General features: G+C 36.3%; 1 protein-coding gene and 1 long non-coding RNA gene across 2 annotated transcripts; one reads left to right on the top strand and one right to left on the bottom strand.

Moving 5' to 3' along the window:
• Nucleotides 1-8,298: 8,298 nt before the first annotated feature.
• LOC112168160 (cytokinin dehydrogenase 6-like) lies at nucleotides 8,299-10,866 on the top strand. Its single transcript, XM_024305287.2, is given in 6 exon segments — nucleotides 8,299-8,962; nucleotides 8,965-9,000; nucleotides 9,302-9,429; nucleotides 9,525-9,785; nucleotides 9,958-10,220; nucleotides 10,302-10,866. Coding segments are annotated over 6 exon segments (1,611 nt in total). The 5' UTR covers nucleotides 8,299-8,385; the 3' UTR covers nucleotides 10,648-10,866.
• A 1,157-nt stretch (nucleotides 10,867-12,023) lies between these two features.
• LOC112168169 lies at nucleotides 12,024-17,722 on the bottom strand. The gene is made up of 3 exons (XR_005806610.1): nucleotides 16,503-17,722; nucleotides 13,555-13,692; nucleotides 12,024-13,190 (listed from the first exon to the last, which is right to left on the bottom strand). It is a non-coding gene; the product is annotated as an uncharacterized LOC112168169 (long non-coding RNA).
• Between the last annotated feature and the right edge of the window lie 95 nt (nucleotides 17,723-17,817).

Genomic DNA, 17,817 nt, shown 5'->3' with positions numbered 1-17,817 from the left:
TTTGCGTTTACTCTTTTCCATGCATATGATTATGATTGTTCATTCTAGGGAATAGAATTTCTGGGTTTAGTTTCCTACGCCGATTTTTAGAACCTTATTATGACTTGGTTTGGAGAGACGAAAGGTTAGGGAACCAAAAAGTTTCAATGGAGAAGACAGTGTCGTTGTTTGGAGGAGAAAGAGAGAAAAATAAGAAGAAAGGTTCTATCGTGGTTTGGAGGGGGGGGGGGGAGAGAGAGAGAGAGAGAGAGAGACCCAAAAAAAAAAGAATTTGACTCAAGGGCATTTTAGGAAGTGAAAAGAGATATTAGATAAAATATTATTAAAATAACATAAAGATATGTGGTTTGTAGTATTGGGTGTGCAAATTTCACATACACACACCACCCTAATTTTGACTGTTTAACATTGTGCAGCTTTCATGAAAATGAAAAGGGAGAACATGCACGAAAATAGGTAGGCTAGCTAGCAAAGCTTTATTATGTGATGGAGATGTAAAGGAGAAGATCTTGGGTATCTAATGAACTCGATCATCAACGCGTACATTGACTTGATGGTTGCCGTAGCATCAAATAAAAAGGATCACTAGCTTTGTAACACCTAGCTATTTTGATATTCCAAGAACAATTGAAACAATTGTTTTTTTTTTTTGTTTTAACTAAAACAGTTAAAAATCTAACTTTGCTTAAAAGTGAAATGTTGACATTTGTTACTTTCATTTGACAATGTCGGCGAGACCTTTCCTTAATTACTCTTCACCTCCTTCTCCTTTCTTTCTTCCCTTTTCCTTCTCCACCATCTATTTGATTTTGGTGAGGGAGTTTATCTTTGTTTCAATGGCTAGGCTTCTTAGACCTTGGCCATACTTTCTCCTTGGGGTGTCCTCACATATTTGATCCTCTTCACCGATGCTTCTAGCCCCACTCTTCTCCAAGAACTTGCTTCTTGCGTCGAGAAGAGTTCTGGTGGTCTTGTTGGTTGCATTACTAGCGGTGATGCTCTTTTGCTGTGGTGGTGTGGGCTGACAGCTGCGTCACCTTTCAATGATGATAGTGTCTTGGCACACACTCGTGACAAGCTTTAACATTAAAGGTGGTGGTGGCGCGTTCTTTTTGGAAGAAAGAGGTCTGAGGTTGTCAGCAGTGGCTCCATTAACGGCTACAGTTTTTTGGATGGTAGTTGTGGTTAGGGTTTCTTTTCGTGCTCAGCTCAGGTTTGGATTGTGGACTGACTTATGGTCTAGTGCTTTTGATGCTGGGTTTGCAACTTTTATTTACTTACATTTATTGACAAAAAAATCAAGTAGTAGGGTGATGAGTGCTGCTTTGAAGAAAATTGGTAACCACAGTTAGATTTGAGTATGGTGTTGATTTTTTAATTTAATTTTACCTTATATCCTCTGAAATTTTTCTGTGTTTATGAGAGGTCAGGGCATATATAAGTGTAGTGTTGTGTGAGAAACTTATTTTGACGGGCTACTACGTGACATGTTCTTTTGTAATACTACCAGTTTTATTATTATCCTTTACACTAAAAAAAATAAAATTATAATATATGATAACTAAATATATAGGTAAAAATAGGTTAGCCAATTCCAAGGTAGTTCGATGGTGATGATTAGAGGCTCCTAGTTTACACCCTAAACATGGACGCCTCAAAAGTAATTTTCTATATCTCTTCACGACAACGTCAAGTTTCGAGATTCTGATGCTATTGGAGTTGCACTGTGATACAAGCATTGGTTCCGGCCGGTACTTAATAAAGATAGTTTTAGCTCAGTTGCTCAGTTAGTTACCGAGACCTTTTGTTATTAAGCCATGGGTCACGCTTGTCGCAGTTTAACATGAGTTACCCACTTATAATTTATATCTTCATTTGTCACGTACTTTTCTAATGTGGGATCTCTCATCTATAACATTTCACCTCTCTGGACTTTATATCTAAAATAATTTGTGCCCTTAAATTTCTAATTTGACCACACATGCTCTTATACTATCCAATTTAGTTCATCATAGTCATCAGTTTAGTCAATCATAGTCATCATTCAATTAGTTCGTCAATTTTTTCATGAATTGGTGATGTGGCGGGTTCACTTGAGCTAACTTTTAGTCTTAACGATATATATGATGTGTTTTTTGGGTGACACAAGACCAAAAAGCTAGTTTAAGCGGGCTCATCACGTTAACAATTCATGAAGAAATTGATGGATTAAATAAGCTTTGGTTATGAATCATCAAATTGAAAAAAATTAACACATATGTGATGAAATTAGAAATTTAAAACACAAACGATTTTGAATATAAAATTAAGAGAGATGAAACATTAATAAGCTAGCTACGTAATTTGCTACAGGTGACAGAATTATGCAGAGATACAAGTCGTGCAATGTCTTCCATTGGTAGACAGAGTGGTCCATAAGATGATCAATTCTTTTTAACTCCATGATTATTTAAGAGACTTGTGTACTAAATAATATGGTAAAGATGCCATAAAGGAAAATTGACTCAGACAATAATAATGAAAATACAGACAGCTTCCCAGTTTTGGTGTCGAGTAGCCACCAGCCAAGCATTAGCATTGTCTTTTCTTTGCAAATTCAGACCACTTTCAATTTTTGAAATCATCCGCAATGACTACTGTCATATTAGCATTTGTTTAAACATAAAGCTACAACATCAATTTTAACATCATACAAATTCAGTTTTGACTAAGGCAATTGTAATTATACTTCCATATTTTCTATCTTTTAAGATGATAAGGTTTTTTTTTTTTTTTTTTTTTAAAATTTTTTTTTAAATATATGGGTAGCTTTGATATCATGCATTGATTTGATATAATATGTTTAATTACGTTTCAATATATAGTAACATATATATATGTGTGTGTGTGTAGAGAGAGAGAGAGAGAGAGAGAGAGACAGAGCATGGATGGTACTAGATTTTTTTATTTTCTTGAAGTTAAAATAAATGTAGTTCAGTCCTCTACCATTTGATCTAGTGGCATAAGTCTTCTTTTTATAAATAGGAGGTCGCGAGTTAGACTCACAATAGATTAGTTATCGTATATGAGTTGTTTATTTGATAGAATTGTATATGAATTGTTTATTTGATAAAAAAAAAATGTAGTTCATAATATATTCCTCATAGGAGGGGAATGACAGAATCAATAATGTGAAAAAAAACCAGCGATATTAGACATCATGAGACAAAACAAGTCAAACTCTAGCCACACTAAACTTCCCTTTTTGTAGACCACAAAGATCGGACAATCTTAATAGTCATGACAAATACTCGTAATGAACAATAAGAAGAATTGCATCGCCTTCTGCACCGTGTCACAAAGTTTCAAAATTGGGCAAGGGCCACCAGAAATTTGACAACGAGAAACAACGGATAAAAAAACAATTAGTTTCTAAGAATAACGTTGTAGTTCTGACCTGAAGATTACAATTGAAAATTAAATTTCACTATTATTTTTTAATTAACCTATCGTATTAAATCATGTACGAGAAAAACGGACTGTATAACTCATTCTTAAATATATTTCCGCTTTCTTTGAGTCGAAAATAGTTTATTTGAAATCGAGCAATTGACTAATATATATTCATATCCTTTGAGGCTTTGACAATGCAATATCTGAATATCCAAACTTCAGACTCTTACCTCAGGAAATGGATGAGATATTCGAGAGACACCCACAAGGTTTTCACTTTTTACCTCTGGGTGGATGTAGATCCAACAAAGAAAGAAACGACAAAATAAATAAACAGAGATTCGGGATGGGATTATTTTAGTGCAGGGATTAGAAGGGACAAGAAGACAGTGATTTAAGTGGAATAAAGGGTGGGTTAGGGAACATGATAAGAATATTTATTTTATAATCTCATAGGTTGGAATCGATTCAGTGCTCTTCAACTTGAATGGCATGCATGATGATTAGGACTAGGGGGCACGTGGCAGTCCTCGGACCACTTGTCACATTCTCATTTGAGGACGTTCAATTTCCGACCACCCAATCACAATCTCGAGAGCAGCTCCCTCAAAGTGTAAGGATGCCCTCCATCTGGCCGCCCCATTAGAACCCTACTTTTCAGGCCTCTACACTAGTTAATTTGAAATGGTTTTGGTACTCTTAACTCAATTTATATCTTCCAACAATGTTATTGGTGTATTACCTAACATCACGATATATGTACTGACACATCGAATAATGTTTCACAGACTAAAATGGATATGTTTAAAGTTTTTGGGGTATTTAGAAACTCAGTATGCACAACACCTGATCTGACGGAATCCGTAAGCTATAGTGAAGAACATGAACATTAGGAAAATTTTTAGATGTATAGTTAGGTATATAGATCCAAATCGAGACTACAAGGGACAAGTATGAAGTTACTATGTGCAAAAAAAACAAATTAGGAGTATGTGATTAGACATGGGAGGATGCGAAATGTGATAATGTACCTATGATCTAGCTCAAAGAAAGATCACTACAAGGGTGAAGACTCACTTACGAGTGATGGAACTTGCCGACTCTCATGCCGACTCTCAGGCCAGCAAAATAGAGAAAGCATAATGCTTCTCTCTAATTCTGAAATATCTTGTCTTTTGATATCAGAACGAGATGTCTGCTAAAATATTTGAAAGAATCTTAGACCTAAAAAAATGATATTATTAGGCTGAAAATGTGCAAACGGGTTAATTGGCCTCAATGTTGGATTCCCCCAAAATTGTTCAAATAGAAACATTGGCCAAGCAAACTCCATCTTGCTCCTTAAAAGGAAATAGACACGTATCCAAATTAATTTGGAGACTCTTGTCCAAATTGCTTACGTTTTCCATTATCTAGTGTAAAATCATAATCAAAATACTTCATATGATAGCACGTGCCTGGAAAAAAGAATCAATGGTGATATTGGACACCAATTTTCATCCAACTATATCAAACAAGTATATGATTCATATCGATACCAAGAGTTATATTCATATACTCAATCAATTCTGTGCTCAGTTGTGTTCAACTATTATTGGATATAAATCATTTGGGTGGACAATAATAAGTTAGTTAGAGTTTATTTATATTTTGCTCGAGTCTCCACTCTTAGATTTGGATTAAACGACAGTTGAGTATAACTAAATATGTAAATAGAATTGTCAGGGCCGTCCCAATGGTAAGTGAGGCCTAAGGCGAAAATCATAACCTGTTTTTTATTTGTTTGTATTTTTAGCATATTTTCGCTACTTTACAAACAAAGTATTTGGTACAAGAATTTTGGGTCTCTACTATGAAAATAAGAATAACATAACCTATAAATGGAGCCTAATTTCAATTAGTTAACTACTTAAGTTCAAACAATCGAGTATGCATTAGCTAAAGATAGACAAATAAAAAATATACAAGAAAGTTTGTAGTAGAAAGAGAGAAAAAAATTGACGCAAAGGTACGAGGCCTAGTTCTACAAGATCTAGATAAGTTCAAATGACTTGGTAATATGTTGGGTAATTTAGAAGTTGTATTCAATTTTTGTTGGACTTTTTAGTACAAAAACTTGTTTCAAAGTGAGGCCTTCACCCAAGTGAGGCCTAAGGCAGATAAGGTATCTGCCTTGGGCTAGGGCCGCCCCTGAGAATTGTCGATACCAAATGCTCGTGGCTAGTATATTAAGTAGGTCAACTGTTGTTGGATATAAATCACAGGGTGGATAATAATAAGGTAGTTAAAGTTTATTTATATTTCGCTCGATTCTCCATTCTTAGATTTAGATCAAACGGCAGTTAAACATAACTAAATAGGTGAACATAGTTATCGATACCAAATACCTGTGGCTAGCTACTGATTTAAGTTGTAGAAGCCAAACATGGGATGAACAACAGAGACCCACAATGGGTCCTCAGTAATACATATTTAAGTTGCTCTCCCACATTGTAAATGCTCAAGTAATTTCAAGACTTTGAGTTCTTTATCTAGTGGGTCGGTCTCCTTCCAGAAAGCATGCAATAAAAGGATTAGGTTTTTCACCACATATGAGAAGACTAGATTACAAAGGAGTTCACACTTGGCAAACATAGTGAGAGATGAGAGGAATTGGAATTGGAATTGAGAGCCAATATCTCTATCAAATTATAAGAATCTTCATTTTATAATGCTAACAAAGATTTGAGTGTTTGATCAGGACACTTTGTACCAGACCGATCTAAGTCACCATGTCATCCAAAATGAGGTTTTTATCATGTTGTTGGTCTAGAGGTCATTATTATGTCGTTTTCATTAGTCCAATGCACCCTTTTTACTGATTCTTTGGTTTCTTCTTCCTTGCTTACAACATTTAGCACAAGGCAAGCAAAAAGAAACTCTTCCTCCAGTCCTAAATATTCAGATTATGACTCCATTTTAAGACTTTACCGCAACTAGTGCGTTTACTGACCCAAATCCTTCATCGGTTTAAGCTCCAATCTTAAGTCGATAAGTGATTTCAGCCAGTAGAGCAGCAACTTCGGTGAGGGCATAAGTCCAGGAAAAGACATATGCCTATGCTGATCTAAGGTGCCTGCCTCTGCCAGCTGATTCAGTAAATCTTTGGGATTAGGTCGTCACACTAATAGTTTTAAACTCAACAGATTATTTCGTACATAAAGTGATTGTTCGTGCAAATGTGGATCCATTATTGGGAACATAAGAGTTTTTATTTTTTATTTTTTTATTATTGTGAGAGTCTGACGCGATACAATGTATCAGATATACAAAATAATTTCTCAGAATACACGAGACAAAGCTAAAGAAGATTTGGTTGTTGATATGTCAGAATGCTCCAAGCCAAAGAAGAAAAATCTTATGGTTTAGCTTGGATCATCGATAGTTAGAAAACAGATTTTCCGACACTAGTTAGACATGTTTTGCACAAGAGGCTTGATTAGATCTAAAATATTTGTTAGCTTTATATAGTAATATATTGTCCATTTGCAAAACAAATTATGGTGCTATAGCAGAAGATCTTCTCTTATATTTGAGACAGATTAGACTAGTGTATTTTGTTTAGTATAGAGAATAAGAGACACAGCCAAAAATAAAATATTTAGAACACTAAAATCAAACTCATTCACAGTATAACATACTGTGGTAGATAAGTGACTAGGTGAGTTTTTCTCTTCCTGGGGAATTCAACAGATTATGATTGTCGGTAACCTATTAACAATCATCTAGGTTCAAATTCACAGTCAGACAATGTAACATCTGAGATAGATAGCTGACGAGAAAAGTCCCCAAGTTATTATTAAGATGCCCATGAAAAGGGGAAGGGGGAAATGAAATGCTCCCCGTTGAGATGCATGCCTCAAATTGGTGCTAAACAACACAAGTTGCATGTTTCAAAAAAAAAAACGAACACAAGTTGCAGAGAAAAGTGATTAACTGCAGTGGAGTAACTTAATTGAAATTAAGGTCATATAAACAAGAGAATCATTCAAACTTGTCCATTTCTGGGAACTAAAGGCTTGAGAGCAGTAGCAGGAGTTGATGGGCAGACGAGTAGTGTTTGAGTTCAGTGCTGGTGCTTCGTACAAGTCGTGAGCCCGCATGTTTACGCACGCTAACTCTACTCCCTAGTCCTTACTTCTTCACCCGTCAAAGTGAGCCAAAAAGGGTCCCAAAGTAAGTCAATAATACCACTTCACCCTCCCCACAAAGCACAAAACCATTTCTACTTCACGTGTCACTTGGACCCATAACAGCCCCACAGCTCCATTTCTTCCTCTCAATCTTTCTCATCCGATCTGGGATTAGATACGGGATGTTAACACCATGACAACAATGGATTTCAAGGACAGCATCCTCATCTGATCATTCACGTGCGCAAGACATCAATATGGGCAGTACCAGAACTTCTCATCCAATCAGCCGAAGCAGAGCAGTACGAATTCAGGCAGAGGCGTTCATTTTTACTACAAATGGGAAACAGTCCTTAACATTTTGGTGATGATAAAACTTAAAGAAGGGAAAAGGTGGCATTGTGGTTGCCAACTGTTAGGAACAGTTGGAAGATTTGTGAAATCTTCCTTTCTTGTGACTTTCTCTTCAACCTTTTTTTTTTTTTTCGGCAAACTCTTCAACTTTGGCATCCTTTCTTATAAACAAAAGAGACCAAAAATGAGAACTAAAAGAAAATCCTAAAACTCTTCTACCCAAGTAGGCGGTCTACATACGGACTCTCATAATTGACGATACGTTGACTCATCCACCCAAGCCTTCTCCCCTTTAAATTCCTTCTCAACCCTCCACTTCCTTTGCACTTCTACAACTCTCCTTTCGCCTTTTACCCTTTTCTCCCTAAGAAACTAAAAGATCAAAACTCCTTACACCTTCAGCTTCCTCCATATCTTCTAACCGAAAATGAGGCATCCACCAGTTCACCTTCTGAAACAAATGAACATTTTTATCATAAAAAGCTTCATGATCTTGTTCCTGAGCTCTGTAACTGTTAGAGTGAACCTTTGTTCTCCAAATACGCCTTCATTAAACACACTTCCACTTGAAGGTCATTTCAACTTTCACGAAGTTCAGCATGCAGCCCGAGATTTTGGCAACAGGTACCAGTTCCTCCCTATGGCAATACTACATCCAAAAACGGTTTCGGACATAGCCACTTTAGTCAAGCATATTTGGGATATAGGTCCTCGTTCAGAGCTCACAGCTGCTGCTAGAGGCCATGGCCACTCACTCCAGGGTCAGTCACAAGCCCACAGAGGAGTTGTCATCAATATGGAATCACTTAAGGGGCCCGAAATCCAGGTTTACGCTGGAAATTTTCCATATGCAGATGTCTCTGGTGGTGAGTTGTGGATAAATATCCTGCATGAAAGCTTGAAATATGGGTTAGCACCAAAATCATGGACAGACTACCTACATCTAACTGTTGGTGGTACTCTGTCTAATGCTGGGATCAGCGGGCAGGCATTCCGACATGGCCCCAGATCAGCAATGTCCGCCAGCTGGAAGTTGTTACAGGTTTGTTAAACTAAAATTTGAAGGGGGGGGGGGGGGGGGATGATTTTGTGGTGATATATAACACCACCGGAAGATGAGACCAATGTCAGAGATCAGAAATGACAATGATATAGGAACACTATAGTAACTGTAACTTCTGTCTAGTTTAAAACTTAAGTTGCTAGGCTTGCTCATTAAGCATGTCACTGTTTGAGTTTGGTCTCATGAAAAAAATTCAGGCTATAGCTCATAAACAATTTCATATTTGTTTATTGCATGAACCGTCATCATTACTTACTAATATATCCAAAATTGAATGCAGGAAAAGGGGAGATTGTAACTTGTTCAGAGAAGCAGAACGACGACCTATTTCATGGTGTTCTTGGAGGACTTGGTCAGTTTGGCATCATAACCCGGGCAAGAATATTGTTGGAAGCAGCACCTGCAAGGGTAAAAACATATCATTTAGGCTAATGTGTAAACAATTAAAGCTTCCAGGTAGAGTAGAAAGCACTAATTGTTATAACAATCTCCATCTTGAACAGGTAAAATGGATTAGAGTGCTGTATTCAGATTTCGCAGCATTTACCCGAGATCAGGAGCATCTAATATCTGGCGAACATACATTTAATTACGTCGAAGGATTTGTCATAATAAACAGGAGTGGTCTGCTGAACAGTTGGAGATCATCTTTCAATCCAAAAGACCCAGTTCAGGCCAGCCAGTTCAAGTCAGATGGAAGAACTCTATTCTGCCTAGAAATGGCCAAATACTTCAACCAGGACAAGATCGATATAATAAATCAGGTGAAGCATGCAATGGCCCACCTAGATACTGTTTTTTTTCTTTCTTTCTTTTTTCTTCTGAGAGCAGCATATCCTGTAAGCTCTCTTAATAATGAGAAAATAATTGTTAAATGAATATCTATAAGAACATATATAACTGAATTCCACTCATATATTTCTTTCTGACATGCAGGAAGTTGACAAGTCATTGTCTGAATTGAGCTACATCCCTTCCACGCTATTTGAGTCAGAAGTTACATACACAGATTTCTTGGACAGGGTACATATATCTGAGATGAAACTACGCTCAAAAGATCTGTGGGATGTTCCACACCCATGGCTCAATCTTCTAATACCAAAAAGCAAAATTCATACTTTTGCTCGAGGAGTGTTTGGCAACATCCAAACAGAAACAAGCAACGGCCCCATCCTCATCTATCCAGTTAACAGATCAAAGTAACAGTTACATCAAATGTCCCATTATCTCCAAAGTTTCCCTATAGCTTGTCTTAATGTTTGATGTAATTCCTATTTCAGGTGGGACAACAGAACTTCCGTAGTTATACCGGAGGAACATATTTTTTACTTGGTGGCATTCCTTACCTCTGCAGTTCCCTCTTCAACTGGAACTGATGGTTTAGAACACATCTTAATTCAGAACAAAAGAATTCTAGAATTCTGTGAAACAGCCAATCTTGGGGTCAAGCAATATCTACCGCATTACACCAAACAAGAAGACTGGCAGGCCCACTTTGGCCCCCACTGGGAAAAATTTGTGCAAAGAAAATCTACTTATGACCCATTGGCAATACTTGCTCCAGGACAAAGAATATTTCAAAAGGCAATACCCTTCTCATCACAGTCGCCATCTAGTATAAAATAAGAGGCCCTTAAGGGATATGGGAAAATGCCGTAACCTAACACGCATGAGCCTTCTCATGTACTGTTCATGTCACAAGGAGGCGAAGGGCGTTAGAAAGGGTAAATTATTTCAGACTTGAATTATAAATCATAGTTGTAAAAGGGACTGGAAGAACACCAGCCCTCCAGAAGATGTGAATACTAACTTCTGTAAAATATGGCTGATTTTATATTTCTTGAATCCAGTTTCAAAAACAAGATCTAATATAATTTTCCAACGAAAACAGACAACAAGTTCAATACAAAGTAGGGTTAGCTTGTCTAACAGTAACATTAGACTCAGATCAAAGGGATATCTAAAAACAAAGAAAAAGGAAACAGGGCACAAAAAGACAATTGACCTGTAGTTGCAATGCCGAATTTATTGCCTGCACAGCCTTGCCTCACTTGGTGCTGCCACACATCCACTAAACCAGCCAGGTATACTAGATTATAGTTTAGTTTTGGGCTATCCAGGGCAGCACTAGTTTGTACCATATTGTGGCAAGTGGCTACAGCTACTGGGAAAGGGCTGACGACTGCTACATTGGTGAAGGGGCTCAAACCTACAGAGCGATCCACTTTAGCTACTTCTAAAGTGATGAGGCAGAATTTGGAGAGACATTAAGGAAATCTCTTTCACTACCTTCCATTTCATATAGTCTGAAGTACATTTATACAATAGTTCAGTTCCATTACATAATCCAAATTTTACATCAGCAATTGTCCAAGTAGAGAAACTAGTCATGCCATTAGTAAATACATACATTGATATACCTATTAATCAGGTGAAATACACAACCACCATGTCCAAGTATAAGTTCCAGGGACAAAAAAGGAAAAAAGAAAGAAGATATCAAGAAAGTAAGTAAAAGATAAGAATCCAAACTATGTCAATATGGAGAACAAAAGCAAAAGCATGATCTCAAAAATCATGGGTTTACAAAGAGTTATTGAACAAAATAATTCCATAGTCATGCTAGTTAGAAGAATCTTCACACACACACACACACACACACAAATCCTATCCAGAGCGAGGCCTGGCTCTGAAATTAAAGTGCGCTTTTAGAGTTTAGGGTCACTTTTCGGTCGCATATCCACATCTCGACCGTTCGGTTCAGGTTGGACAGATTCAGTTCGTCAATTGGTTTAAGCTAGTTAGATACCTTAAAGATCATCAATTTGGCTGAAATTTTGCAGAGATGATCTATACATTAGTACATAAAAACCGAACAGTAGAGATGTGGATATGAGACCGAAAAGTGACTCTAAACTCTAATCTCGCACTTTAATTTCAGAGCGAGGCCTCGTTCTGGATAAAAATTATATATATATATATATATATATATATATATGTATGTATATAAAGTCATACAATACAAGGAGCTTCTTCAATGGGATCCCGCTTAGCGGGATGGCTGCCCATGCAACAAGCTTAAATTTTGTGTGGTCTCAACAGGTGTATATCAATGGTGTCAAATAGCTGTTATGGCTTAGGGTTTAAAATTTATCACTCAAGCTCTGGGCAGCCCAGAACTAAGAGATAGACCTTAAAGTCAAACCTAAATGGGAGGAAGGCCAAAGAGAACAAAAGGCTTCTCAAGCAGCCTTGAGTGGGATCATAGCAGAAAGGGATCCCACTCTGCAGAATCTTGTCTAAGCAGCAGACTGGGTATGTGTTTGTGCTTGTGTGTGTGTAGTATTAGGTATTATATATAGATATATCTGCATGACTCTGTGTACATACATTACTGATATAGGTTAATCTTAGACTACTAATGAATAAATTGGAAAGGAAAAAAAAAAAAGCAAAAAAGAAACTAGTAATGAAAGATGACAGAAGGAATTGAGCATGAAAATATAAAGATCATAGCGACTCTTTTGAAGAAGCTGAACAATCAATTCTACTGGCCTTCATGCAACTAAACAGAAACAATAGCAGCTTAACAATTTCCTTTTCCTTTATTTTCAATTTTTTGGCCATCTAATTTAATGGTCTGGCTAATCATATAATATCCCTGGTATTTCATACCTGTCATTTCAATTAGCCAGTATCAAAATTAATAAATTTTTACATGCTCATCCACCTTCAGACATATCCAACACTAAAAGGAAAGGGTCTATCAAGAAAGTGACTGCAAAAAGGAAAAATGTTTTGCTGTTCAATCAATTCTGCCACTGTGTCAGAAAGCTAGGGATAGTAATTCATTTACCTGTTGAATCACTGCACAATGTATGGACTAAAAAGTTTTCTGACAGCATGGACCCCTTCATGATTACATGATGCAATGGTTCAGAATCACTGCCTCTATTTCTGAAACCACTCAAAGCACCAATGATGCTTGGAAGACTAAATCACCACAGTGTAAAGTGAAGCTTCAGCTTTTCTTCCAATACCTAGGACCTTTGCTTTAGAATATTCTCAAGAAGGGGTCCTAACTCATATTTGTTATGCAGGTGATAGGAGTTGGGTTCTTGAAGACAAAGTCATTCAAACTGCCGACAATGTTTTACCTACAGTATTGGCTATATAAGAGCGTCAGTTATGAACACTAGTGTTCAGTCTTCTGGAAGTAATCAAATCTTTACAATGTTATCGAGTCTTTTTGAAGATTTGTTTGTAAACAACTGGATCTCAGGAATAATAAGCCCAGGGATGTCACTTACCTTAAATAGAATAGGGATGTCTCACTTTAAAACATTGATAACTAAAATGTTACTTCTAAAGTAACTATAGCAAAAGCTGTTGGAATATCTGACACAACAAAAAGTTACATTTGTTTTAAAAGCACCTAAATTCAAGCATTTCATCAGTCCCCATTGACCAGATTGTACCAATAAGTATAAAACTGATTATATATGACATGAAACAAATGAAAGCAACACTTACAGATGTTGTGGTCAAGGAGCACTTATTGCTCCCTGAAGGGCACATCATAAGTCAATGGAATATGAGGGGCTACTTTTCTCAGTGCACCAAATTCAAGTTGTACTATACATAGTTGTGTCTGGTCCTGAATCTTGATTCCTACAATGATTGAGCGAAATCTCAATATGAAACGAAAATACATGGGTTATTAGTCTAACGAATATTACAATGCCGTAAAAAAGTTCCTCCTTACAGTGAAAACAATCAGAAACTAATCTTTGAAAAGCAGGGCAAGGATAAAAATTTCAAATCCTAAACAAGAAATTAAGCAATATTCAACAGTATAATTTCAAGAAGATAATAAGAGCAAACCCTACAATTACCAAAACCAGAAATAAATTTACAAGTTATTATGCTCACATTGCCCCACCCACCAAAACAACAACAAAGTGGTGCTTCTGTTACTGGTGGAAATTCTCATATTTCACACGCACAAGAGCACTGATAATGTTTTTTAATCAAATTTCTAATCCATCCAGGGGAGAGCCATTAAGCAGGAGCCACTTTGTTTTCGGAATATTCCTATATTCCTAAGTTCAGGAAGAAATAGATAAATAATAAATGAAATAGGTGCTGCTATGAAAAAGTTCTAAAAAATCACAAGGATGGCACAAAAAGTTCATGTTTAACTCTGTCAATAATTAGCAAACTTTGCAGGATTCAAAATTTGTACACATAGCGAGTGAGAAATCAACACCAACAAGCAAGCAAACTAACATATATGATGGAGCACATTCACCTTGAGACGAGAAACAGCATTTAGAATTTTTTTTCTTTTTTCTTTTGAACAAAAGAAATACTTTTTGCTGAAGCGTGTATGGACTCCAAGAGTATGAATCAGGAAATGTAGTGTTTACTCTATCAAAAAAGAACACTACAATGGTGGATGATAACATTGACTGAGGGAGTGAAGCACCTAAAATACAGTAGATTGCATCTAGCTCCTTCAACATTATAGACAACAATTCATGCCCTCATTTCATGCTTTTCAAATCTCATGCCATGAAAGAATAAACAAAATATGCAAAGAATTATGAATTTGAGGGTAGAAAAAGTTCACAACAAGCAACAATAAGGATCAAACAGATATAAATAACCGCATGTGATTTCAGGTAACTCATGCAGTTTATAAGCAACAAAAAAGCATACTAAACTTGCTTTTTGTCACTATACTAAACCTCTAATGATCAATTGCTAATTGAACCAAATTCAAATTCTAGAACTAATTAGTCAAATAACAAAACAGGAATTTCTATTTCATCATGTAGAGGTATTATGTATCTTTTATGTTGAAAAGCCTAGAAATATTAGAATAAAATTATCCCTATATAGAGAAATGTACAAAATTGAGTTTTATACCAAAAAAAAAAAAAAGAAACTTGAGAATTTCTATGCATCACCTTTTTTTTGGTCTGAATATATGCATCACCTATCCATGTGAATGCAGGTGGATCTATATCAAGTAAATGCATCAAGACACTAGTTACAACTTACAACCAAGAGTTTGTGATACCAAAACCTTCTCCAAATTCATATATGTGACTTAAACGGTTATACCAGTAAAGGTAGAAATGTGGTCTTCTGAAAATTCATACGTATTGACAACAGTGAATTTTATCTCAAAACCGGTTGCGATCTTCATATTTGAGTTGCATGTCTCTGAGAGTCAAAAAGTGATACAGGATTTGATTATTGCATCTCCAGGGTAGAATAAATTTGAGTACATTAAGAGTATACCGCTATACATTAAATAGATTATAAAAGGAAAGCTCTACAATATCTGAGGAGAAACACGAAATAAAAGGAAGTTATGACCTATAAAAGTAAAAGCTTTGTTATGTGCAAAGTTGAAAAGAAAAAAAGTATGAAGATGCAAAACAATATTTCATGCAAAAATAATTTGTGTAGGAGTGAATCTAATTGGAATATTTAGCCCTAATGCATACCCTGTTTCACAATGAGCACCATTGCATTGAAATTTTATTTCGCTTAGAGCAGATTCATGAAGATCTTTAATATTTCATCAGCTTAACATCTGATAAATGTAAAACATCCTAGGACATAACTGTAAGGTACCACTCAAGAGCTACAATTAAGAATTGAAATGTAAAATGTTCTGCAGGTCTCTTCTTTAGGAAAATAGTGGTCCTGCAAATCAGCTCCATGTGTTTCATATAATATATTTGGCATTCAAATTTCTGCCCTAAGCTGTTATTAGATGTATGTAAAATGTTTATGATGATATTAAGACTTAGCATTCAACATGTTATGCAGTTGAAATATGCCTAACAGGCATTTAAAGATGGAAGAATTTGCTACATAAGAATATGAAGTACCACAAATTAGGGAGCAAGCAATTATTGTCTTCATAGATATATATGATTCAGTATAAACCAAATAACCAAGTTCGAGTACTGTATAGTTTGTATCACAGTGAAATTTATCCACTAAATCTTACACCAAGTGAATAAATGCTTTTGTACTTCTTTTAACTTAATCCAGTAATAAAGGGATTAATACTACCCTGTCAAGATAAGAACACCTTAATTTATCTGTTATCAATAAAAGCACAAACATCCACCCCACACCATTTGATCTAAACTTGAAGGGAAAAGAGAAAGGATCACTATCATCCCTAATGTACAGAAACTTAGGTATTAAAGTTTTTGGGATCATAAGACTTCAATGTGGATATATCAACGTTATACAGCGGAGGGGGAGTGCCAAAAAAAAAAAAAAATCAGTAGTTATTTTTGCTCTATGCTTACTTGAACAATTGTTCAAAAGCTTTTAAATATAAGGTTAACACATCCTCCAAGAACAAAAACTTGGAACCAACTTTTGAGGAAACCAAAGCACCTGAATTACAGGTAGTATAAAACTCATGTTTCATGATTGGATAGATATACCTAAGCCATTTCAAATCTACAGCACAAGGCCACAGCCATAACTGTTGGAACACAAGAGAAATGTCAACACATCCTCCTAAGATCAAGCTATGAAAGTTGCTTCCAGCAAAGTGGTAACTTCATTCACCGATATATTTCTGAAAATATCACTTGAGTTTATCATCTGTGCATCTCATATAACAAGAGTCCAATGGAGAAACAGAGTGTAACAAGAAGAAGTATCCCCTTCTCTACCCTTCTGCAGGCACAACAGCTCACATACACCTCTGAATTCAGAAAAGAAGGATGATTCCCCATGTACACATTTTTTTCACTGCCTCCAGAGAAAAACATAATCCATTAATCTCACAACAACTGAGCTTCCATAACCACCTTTTTTCTAGACAAACTATACATTTGAATAAAAATCAGCCGACACCCTAAGATGCACACGAGTCCTCTATTTTGATGCCACCCAAAGATAGTCAGTAGAATACTGCAAGGAGCATCACCTTGGTGACAAAAACCGAGAAACCAATCAATTCATTTTCTGCCGTGACATCATCTACGCTAGCTATACATAAATTGGTTGACGTATTCACATAGAGACATTAACAACCAATCATCCCCTTGCAGAACGGAATGCACTCCACAGACATTATAAATCTCTATGTGAACAATCTCACCAAAAAGATGTCCTACGGAAGAAACAGCTTCAACCCATTTCAAAATTCAAGGAATACATATAGCAAAGAGATCAGGACCAAACTGAAGCGCAGCCACATTATACAGCATGACAATGCATATAGTCTGCACACATACATATATTTTTCTTGTCCACACCTATTTCACTCTTTGGTCTGTGAATTTCACATTTTTCCAATGCCTTATAGTATAGCCATAAACCCATCAAAACCCAGCGCAACACAGAAAGCCAGTTCAGCAATGCAATGGTTTTTACAGAGAGTTTAGACCGCCAAAGACAGAGACAGAGACAGAGACAGAGACAGAGAGAGACAGAGACTGAGACGGAGACAGAGCAAGAGCAAGTGTACCGGAGATTATTGCTGAGCCTTCCTTCACCATTTTCCTCAAGACCTTCGGCAATGTTGGGTTCTATCCTTTTTCTTTTCCTTCTTCCGACTTCCGACTTTCCGAGGGTGCAGAAGTGAGTGCCTCTTCCTATTTTTGTAGCCGTGAACCTGTGATGATAGAGGAAGCTGCTTTTGTTTTTTTTTTTTTTGTTTTTTGAGAAAGCTACGCAAAACGTTCAAGGGGCGTGAATATAAAATTAGTGGAAACTTTTAAACATATCCAGGAAATTTTAAAGTAAAGG

Source organism: Rosa chinensis, chromosome 1 (assembly GCF_002994745.2).
Source record: "Rosa chinensis cultivar Old Blush chromosome 1, RchiOBHm-V2, whole genome shotgun sequence".
Classification (NCBI taxonomy): Eukaryota; Viridiplantae; Streptophyta; class Magnoliopsida; order Rosales; family Rosaceae; genus Rosa; species Rosa chinensis.
This window is presented reverse-complemented; position numbering and strand designations above follow the sequence as displayed.